Raw genomic sequence first — 9,512 nt, 5'->3', positions numbered from 1 at the left:
ACCAAAAAAAAAGCTCTTATTTTGAAGCTAGATATCAGAAATGAGAGAAACTTCACTGTAAATTAATCATGACATCATACTTCGTTTTTTAGCGTAAAGTAACTCCATTGCCCCAAGTCACACTTCTCCATTATCCCTCGTAGCCAGCGCGTTATCAAACCAGTGGCACTGGACTACCAAATTAACCTGCAAAGCTTTCCAAGGGAAGGAATAACTCCACATACCACTGCACAGCAGAAGGGTTTGCAACAGGAAACCAAACCAAACCAACTGCCATCAACACTCTTCAAAGGTGTAAATGCTTTCCAAGCCTTTGACTTCCACCTTAACTTTTTAAGTAACATAATTTGGAGAGAAGATTCAGAGGGGAGACTTTGCTACAACAATAGCTGCTCTGGCAAACCATCTCTTTTCAGCACATTCTTGAGTTTGTATTTTAAGTGGTTTTGCCACATTGGCAGCCAAAAATAACTATTTTCTGATCAAATTCACTAGTTCTTGTAAAAATTGTAACATGTTAAATGTGACTGTGAACAGCTCTAATAGTCCTTCAAGGTATCCATTCAAAACCTCTTGCTTTTAGAGGCTGGATTAGGGTTCTGCAAAAGATGCCCTGGCTCGAGGGGTTTGTTGTGAGGCTGCTCCCACACCACTCCCATCCCTCATTACCCAGGAATACAGCCCGTATTTAACATGATGCTATTCCGCTTGCTATTCTGTACTTCACATATACCCTTAAGGTTAAAGTAATAACTAAGAGCAGCCTTCTCATATGCCTAGTAGTGCAAGGCCAAGATCCACAACAGCTACCAGAACATAAATGTCAAATACAAAAGGAAAAAAAAGCAAACCGACAGGGAGGAATTACCCCCCCAGCCTCTGCTCGCACCAATCTTATTATTTGCTGCTGACATACAGCAAGGAATCCCACTGCGTAGCTTACAGGACATATAAATCATTTAAAACTGGACTTCTGATTGAAAAAAAACTCCAGCTGCGAAAACCAGAGAATGTTCATTAAGTCACTTTGTAAGTAATTTATAGCACGCTAAAACTTACAGAATAACAAAGAAATGACAGGCCAGTTTCTTGTTAATGAGAACCGGAACAAGAGGGCGGACTCAGTGAGAACATAAAGCATTTCCACCCCAAATATGGCTCCACTTAACCAGGAGAAGTGTGTTTGATTAACTCTGGTGCTCCCATGCTGGAAAGTCTCTATGGTATCTTCAGAGCAGGGGCCAGAGACGAGATGAACCACAATAGGTTTCCTTCATGTTTCTGGATGAACTGAGAAGGGCTTGTGGGTGGAAAGAAAACACCAATATGAAACACTTCTGTAATTAAGAAATTTGTGAATTTTGTATCACTTTTGCTAAGAGGTCTGTGCAAGCACTAAAGCCGCCAGAGCAGAGATGGATCTCAGCTGCTGTGGACAAACATGGTGGTCTCAGGGCAGGACCATCACCTTGTTTGTGCAGCCTTTACTCAGGTGGGAAATGGTCTATGACTGATGCTAGTAGGTCATACTTTACTGTATTAATTGACTAGGCAAGAGCAGCAAACCTAACTCTTTGATCTCTTACACCAAGAAATCACAGACCTTACAATAATTAATTGGTTTAATCATCATTAGACCCCTGGAGTCACTAGAGGGAGACATGAACACATGCCTTAAGCCAAGATGTTACATCTGGACTGGAAAAAAACCCCAGTAGATGGTGGCATGAAGCATTTTAAACATTAACAATAATATCTACACCACATGCAGCTTCTCAAGATGTTTCCCTGTCATCAGCTTACTAAAAGATAAAGATTTATTGGGCTATTACTGAAAAGGAAGCTAGATACTGCCAAATGGCATGGACAGTTAGATGACTACTTGCTGACATCTTTATTCATATATAAAACAACACAACTGCGCTGTATTTTTTAACTACCATACTTGAAGGAATCAACAAAGTAGCGTGATATCACACACTTTTAAGTCATTTTTAAATCATTTATGGGCTTTGGACAGTTATTTTTTCTTTTTTACTGTGTGCATACAAAATACTCTGTTATCACCCTGTGGACTTTTAGTGCTGAGTAAAATAAGATATAAGCAGTTCTGGCTACAGATCAGTTTAATAGTGTCCGAAGATGCTAAAGGGACCATACCACAGAGCAGTGTTTTCTGGATCACTCTTATTCTGGTGTCATATATCTACTACAGACATAAGCGAACATTTCAAGTGCTGCAAAGAAATGGCTTTTTGAAAGGTTTAAGGCATAGACCAATGCTAACTCTGTACAGGTTGAGAATATTAAACTACTATGTCTGCTTTTTGATTAGCTCTTAACAGCAATCACTGGGACTGAAAGGTTACTGCAACAACATTAACAATTTCTTTGAATAGTCTAAATATTGCTTCTAATAAAGGAATTATTGCATAAGTTGCAATGATTACAGAGCTATCTTTAGAACATACGTTAAAAAGATGACAAACCAAATGAACATCATTATTCTACTCCTTGTTGACGACTGTATGAAAAATGAAGTAAAACACATATGACAAAGTTCTGCAGTACTACGGAGCTCAATTTAAAACATTTTCTCTAAAATATAAGCCCAAGCCTGTAGAGCTGTTCTCCCAGAAGCCAGCTAGCCATATCTGCCCACTTGTTCTCTGACAGCTTGATATACTGTCCCCTCTTTGTTACACATTTTGAATTCAATTTAGCACGCTACTTCCAATTAACCAGCATATACTTATTGCATTATTTGGCATTAAACAGGCACATGTGTTCCTTTAGCTCCTGCCAACATGAGAAGACAATACCCTGAAGGTGAACTGGGCGATTTGTTCGATATTAGGCTCTGGGAAGTGTCCAAGAGGGATGATGGAAGCCCGCAGGTGTGCGGTTTCAAATGCCTTCAAAGTGCTTTCTTGCCCAAGTCTTCCAGAAATGTTACACTTCATAACCATCCCCTTCCAGGAAGATTTATGCTGTGTTTTGAATATTTGTAATACTCTGGAGCCTGCATGCCAGAAACCTCTATTTATCAGGCTTGGTCACTGGACAAGTTGCTCTGGTCTGGGATCATATATAAACCCATTTATGCATAGGCCATTATTTATTCTATACAAACTACTAAAAGCAGGTGTGATTTCAATGTGTTTGTTCTGAATGTGAATTAGTTTAACAGAGTAAAATTTCAGCCATAACATAAGCCTGTTGCTTTAAGACTATCAATAAGGAGAAAACAAGAATAAGTTTTAATGGCATGTTTATATATATATAAAAAAATCAGCATCCTTTCACTAGGATAGGTGTACAACAGAAAGTACAGTACAGTTTTGAGATACATCCCACATATTCTTTGAAGGGGGGGGGGCTATAAATTCACAAAGAAATAATATTGCTATGCAAGAGCTTATTAAAAGTAATAAAATAACAGAATAAACAATTTATGTTCTACAGGTTCAAGATTCATTGCTTACCACTGGAAATTGCTTTACACTGTGTTAGAATTTAAAGCTTTGACCCTGCAAAAGAATTACCGGGCACAGTTGCAGCTTGTGCATGGAGGTGCTGTAGTCAACCCCACGTCAACGGGCAGGAAAAGTCCTTCAAAACTGGGGTCTGAGAAGGTTTGTGGACAAAGTTTATATAAAAAATTAACATAGGGATAGAAGGATGGAGGTTTCTTAGTCCACCAGTTCTCTCAAGGACCCTTCCTAAGCTTGTCTCTGCTCTGGTAAGAAGCTAAGCTCTACCAGAAACATTATTTATCACTGTTAGATCAATAGTATGAAGCCACGATGGCTCCAAAATGTGTCTTTGGCTCTTCTGGGAAGGACACAAAGGTATAATTTCCATGTTTGTCCCGTTGGCAACTCCTGATGCTAAGATGGTTATTACTTACACAAACAGAAATCTGCAGCCAATCAAAATAATATGGTTGGCAAGAAATCTGGGCAAACTTTAATAGCTACAGTTCTTCAACATAAAAAGGATGAAAGTAGAATAATAATTTTTGGCAGGAGAAGCGGGGAATTTTTAAAATTCTGATTGTTTTCCTGTGAGGATAGTGTTATAAATACTGAAGTTTAACTTAAAACATGTTGTTCTGGTTTCATGAATTCACATTGAGTAAGATTCTACAGGACCCACTGAGTTACACTCAACTCATTTCCACTCTTCTCAAACTGAACTTATCTGGAATACACAACAAGGTAAGAGAGTGGGACTTGGCACAGAAACTGCACGGTCAAGACCATTTAAATGTCTTTCAGAAAGGAGTTATCTGTGAATGCAAGTGTGTTACAGTGGAATACACACAGCGCCCCTTTCAAGAAAGCATAATTAACTTCAGCCCTCTGGGAAATGGAGAGCCAAGAAAGGCATTTACCAAGTGGAAGATGGACATAAATTTAAATATAAAAACCATTTCCACTCAAGTTTTCACTTTTATTTTCAACAAGCTCCAGTGCTGTGTTCAGGACAGTATCAGCCTGACATTTTTTCACTGGAATCTGATGAAGCAAACAAAAATAGTTATATTATTTTACTAGTAATTAAAATCACTTGCCGCAAAATGAAGCTATGGAAAAGCTAATTTAGTAGCTTTTCCATTCAAAACTAAGTGCTGTCTAACAAAGACTATTTTGTAGGCACAGAATTAGGTAAATTTGTTAATCTGCTGTAAGGAGAGCAACAAAACATATTAATGACATCACAAGCAAGTAAACTTAATTAATAGCTAATGATGTAAAGTTTGGGCTCTTTTTCTAGAGAACAACATCCTGTAAACATTTTTGCTGCCTTGTGAAAAAAATGAAAACCTTCACAAATGGAGAAGCAAGAAAAGACATTCAAAACTACCCCATAAACAGTAACCTTTTAATATTAAGCCCCAAATGAGAACAATCTATTTAATGGCACTGAAGTGAACTTCTTTCCCCAAGGCAATAACATAAAGAAGCTAAGGAGTATTCTGAAGAAGGAATGAATAAAAAAAAAAAAAAAACCACTTTTGCATGTGAATAGTTTTGTATGAATTGGCATTTTCTGATTTTAAATAAAGTTTGCTGAACTATTTCCCAGGCAGATCTGCTTTGGCCTCTAATTCATTGGCACAGGCTCAGTATCAGTCACTTAAAACATGTGTTTCATCATGTACCTAAAATTGTGACATTCTTTAAAAATACTTCATACAAAAATTTTTTATTTCACGTATACTACATATTTACAATTCTATTATCAAGGTACTGCGGAAAATGTAAACAAGTATACACAGGTGTAAATAATATGGCTTGAGAAAGGTTTCCCCTTTGATTAGCTGCTCTAATCACGTATCAGTATACATAGATAAGAAAAAACCCAGTACATTTTATAAACTGCTGTCAAACAGCAAAATGTAATTTCTTGGGTTTAATGCATTAGCTGCTGAGTAACCATATCAGACATGGGCCATTTTCCCTACGATTCTATGAAAAATCTTGAATATCATGAGATGTTTGTATCACTACTGTAGTTTGGCTCTGCAGCAAATACATAATTAAGATCAAAATATTTCAACTGCTTAACCTGGGTCGTTCTTCTCCAGCAGTTGCTAAGATTACGTCTAATTGTCTCACACAAGATTTACCTTATCAGTTTCAGTTCACTGAAATTGCCCCAAATTCACATAATTGTAGGCTCAGACCCAGGCCAGTACATCCCCAAAAGAGCACTTAGAATGTCACAGCCGGCAGTAAAGCACTGCTGACAGCCACACATGTCCGACTAGCTTGGGGACAACAATTTTGTCACATTTACATCAAGTAAATTTTCCAGCGACATTCAAAGAGATCGAAAGAAGAAATTACAAGAGATCAGCACCAGCGCCTTTGATTTTCTGGCTAAAAGCACAGTTGGTTAATTAATTCTGAAAAATTCACCAATGTCTTCACTGTGGTTAGGATGATTGTCAATACCTACAAAGTGACAAATATCAACAATAAGACTTCCATGAAGCTTGAAAAATACCTGTCAAACATGTATTGCTTCCAACAGATCACAGTTCGAACTAAACTCCCAGGTGAGCAAGTGGCACTTTTACTGGACAGTTACTGACCCCAGCTGTCACCAGGGGTAGAACTGGTGCTTCCTCTACTCATTATCCAACCGTAACAACAAACAACATCTTTACAAATCACAAGTTAGCACCAATTATTGTCACTTTGTCTCTTCTGTGACAAAAATCTTCTCTTGCAGAGTTGTAATCTGTTATGGTGTGTGAATGGCAGCGTGAACACAAGACCTGGAACTGCCTGTATGACCATGTTTACTGATCCATGGTCCTGCTGTCCTTTAATAAGTGCACTTTTGATATAGTCAGACTCAAGAGGTTACTACATAGGTTTTGTAACTCCTAACGTAAAGAGAGGTATAAAGAGGCACTTTTGAAATCTTTTAGTTTGGTTAATTCAGAATATTAAAATAGAGAAGAGTATTTCTTTATAGTGATTTAGTCCTATATTTAAGAACAACCTGTCTAAACAGGCAAAATAGCACCAAAATATCTTTTTTCTATTAAGTGACCAACAGCAGCTGTTGAATGGTGTCAGGACTTTTTGAAGCTTAGACACACTATTGTGCAGTAAAGGCACATTGTATCCCTTACATAAAGAACACAGAGATTATCTTTAAGCATCCAGCTTTGCTTACTCTCTGCTTTCTCTATCCAAGAGAAAACTCTTCTGTGTTAGAAGGTACCGTTTCACAAGAACTGTTGCACAGTTTGACTTGACAAACCACTGAAGAATTCAACTGACAGGATGGGAGAATGCAGAAAGCCAGAAGAGCCTGTCAGATGATATCCTGCTCTTTGGAAGGGACTCAGATGTAACAACATATAGATGGAGACCTTCTGATCAATCAATCCACACTAGAAATGTGATACATACTCTTAAATTATCAACAACTTATTGAGGACTGTGGTAGATTCTTCTTCAGGTGCAAGTTTAAAATCAGATTGGATGCTTTTCTAGAACACCCAAAGAGGAATTAATTTGGTGAATGTCACTAATTTTTGTGCAATGTGATTTTGCAGTGGATCCATATTGGCTTCATAATCCTTGAAACTCATTAAACTTCATGCTGGTTGTCAAGCGGGTTTCAAAAGTCACTTATAAGTGGTGTGGCTCAGAGCAAGTTGATATGTTACTTACTTCTTATCCTGCTGCTCTTTGGAGCTGGTTTTGCTAAATACATGTCCAAGCTTTCAAACAATTAATAATATTATATATCAGAAAGAATGTCCCAAGCAGATTACTGGAGGGGTAAGAGGTTAGGAATAAATACATGAAACAGATTCAACTTTTTAAAAGGATCCAGCTACTAAATGGCCTCTGTAGTCTTCCATAAGAAGTGTGAATACTTCAGTACAATTCAAGCTGAATTGAATAACTGTTTTCATATCCAAATTCAAATACCGTCTGTGCATATAAAACAGTTCATTTATTAGTCCAAATGTTACTGTTGTAGAGCTCTTGGAAAAATATTCTCTCTTTCTTGGGTTTGTTCTTCATAAAAAGGAAGCTTTGGAGGGCCACCTAGAGAATTAAGTAGAAACACAGTTTCAGGTCTATATAGCATAATACTGAAATATTATACAGATCATACAATTTACACTTAAATAATTGAGTAAAAATAAGGTAGAGGACTGAGTTGCACTGGCTTCCTCACAGAGGCAGAGAGCAGGCAGAACAATAAAACATCTCTCAAATGGAAGGCATTTCCTAAACTGGATGCAGAATTGTATGATCTGACCATCAAGCCACTTGTGATTAGACTTCAAGTGGGACAAAACTGTCACTCGTTACTACATCTCATTAAGAAATTGTCTAAACTAAAAAAAAAAGCAACAAACCCAAGCCCCTTTTGTGATAGTGCAACGAGCTCTTTAGTACCCTCACAGATCAATCCAAATGTATTTTCCAATATTTTATCTACTTATCTGGCTTCTTGCGTGTCACCATGCTCTTCAAAACCTGACACTTCTACAAAAAGTAAGCAAATGTGATCACATGCACAGCAAGTAAACCTCTTTATTTGTCTAACAGAGGCTGTGGATATCAACTCTTTCAGGGCAAGATTCCACAGTGGCAGGCTTAGAAGAACGCACAGCTCTCCAGCACAGCTGTGCTGGAGAAAGCCATGGGAATCCTTGAGCTGTGTGAGATCTCCACAGCCTGCTCTGAAGGAAATCACTGCACTGAGTCAGTTCAGCTTGGCCAAGACCTCCCAACCATATGGAAAGACTCCTGGCCTTTGCAGTGTCCCCTGACATTTGCACCATCAGGCACCTGGACCCTTGGGAGGTCAGCACATACCAACACAACCGTTTCAAGCAAAGCTGTTGCTATCACAGGCTCTGAGATTTTCACCAGATGGATGTGCAGAATAACTTCACAGAATCACAGAATGGTTGAGGTTGGAAGGGGCCTCTGGAGATCATCTAGTCCAACCCACCTGCTAAAGCAGGTACACCTGGCATAGATTGCACAAGAATGTGTCCAGCAGGTCTTGAATGTCTCCAGAGAAGGAGACTCCACAACCTCTCTGAGCAGCCTGTTCCAGTGCTGTCACCCTCCAGGTAAAGAAGTTTTTCCTCGTGTTTAGATGGAACCTGGTTCCATGCATGATTCCTTCTACTAAGAAAACCTGCGCATCTCCAGCTGGCGTTACCTTCTCTGCAGGTTGGCCCCATCCACGTGGCTGGACAGACGCAGTTCCCATTGTAGGGATTGCACTGGGATTTGCTGGCACACTGGCATTGCAAGGAGCAGTCAGGGCCGTACCGGTCCGACCTGCATTCTGGAAGGACAGAAGCATTTAGATGAAGGTGAACGCTCCCTCACAGTCTCCCTGTTCTCTGGCATCAGGAAGCTGCTTCGAAACCTACATCTGTTCACATTAAAACATGACGTTTTGGAATGCCTTGCAATCTTGAAGTTCCATCTACCGCACGGTCTGGCCAAACTGTAGCCCAGCTGTCCTAAAGGAGTTCCCAGAATGGAAATCATGTCTGGTGTAATATCGGGGGTTGAAAGCCCAAAAGACAAGATTTTGGGATTTGCTCAGGAAAGTTCCTGTCAGCATCCTGGATCCACACTATCTCCGGCAGCCCTCCACTGCACTGCTCTGTGCGCCAAAGAGCCTTCACCTTAATTGAAAATTAATCCATTTTATATACACTCTTATGTGTATACTCAAATTAAACTCACAAAATGTCTCGCTTCCAAATACAAATACATTTCGTACCTAGGCTGATAAATCCTTATTGAATTTTTTTTTTATGCAGTCAGAGTAAAGGCATGAAGGAAAAGTTAGCAGCAGGTCTCAAGGCAGGGTGCTAAATGCACGGTAAACAATAGCCCTCTCTCCGTCACCTCGCTAGAAAACACTGTAAATAATCGAGGCGCTTGCTTTCTCACACGAGCACCATTAGGTAAATAAAAGAGCTGCTGAGCCCAACATCA

At 39.1% G+C, this 9,512-nt stretch overlaps 1 protein-coding gene across 3 annotated transcripts in view; it reads right to left on the bottom strand.

Annotated features, from left to right (window-relative positions):
- Nucleotides 1–3,254: 3,254 nt before the first annotated feature.
- LOC102096100 (multiple epidermal growth factor-like domains protein 6) overlaps nt 3,255–9,512 on the bottom strand; it is a 198,433-nt gene continuing 192,175 nt past the window's right edge. For all 3 annotated transcript variants that reach the window (XM_065073496.1, XM_065073494.1, XM_065073497.1), the window contains 2 exons: nt 8,719–8,847; nt 3,255–7,583 (listed from right to left, as the gene is read on the bottom strand). In XM_065073496.1, coding sequence (XP_064929568.1) covers nt 7,504–7,583; nt 8,719–8,847 — 209 coding nt within the window. In that variant the 3' untranslated portion in view covers nt 3,255–7,503. The remainder of the gene's footprint in view (nt 7,584–8,718; nt 8,848–9,512) is intronic.

This window comes from Columba livia, chromosome 9 (assembly GCF_036013475.1).
Source record: "Columba livia isolate bColLiv1 breed racing homer chromosome 9, bColLiv1.pat.W.v2, whole genome shotgun sequence".
NCBI classification, from domain to species: Eukaryota; Metazoa; Chordata; class Aves; order Columbiformes; family Columbidae; genus Columba; species Columba livia.
The sequence above is the reverse complement of the archived record's forward strand: the minus strand, read 5'-3'. Positions and strand labels throughout refer to the sequence as shown.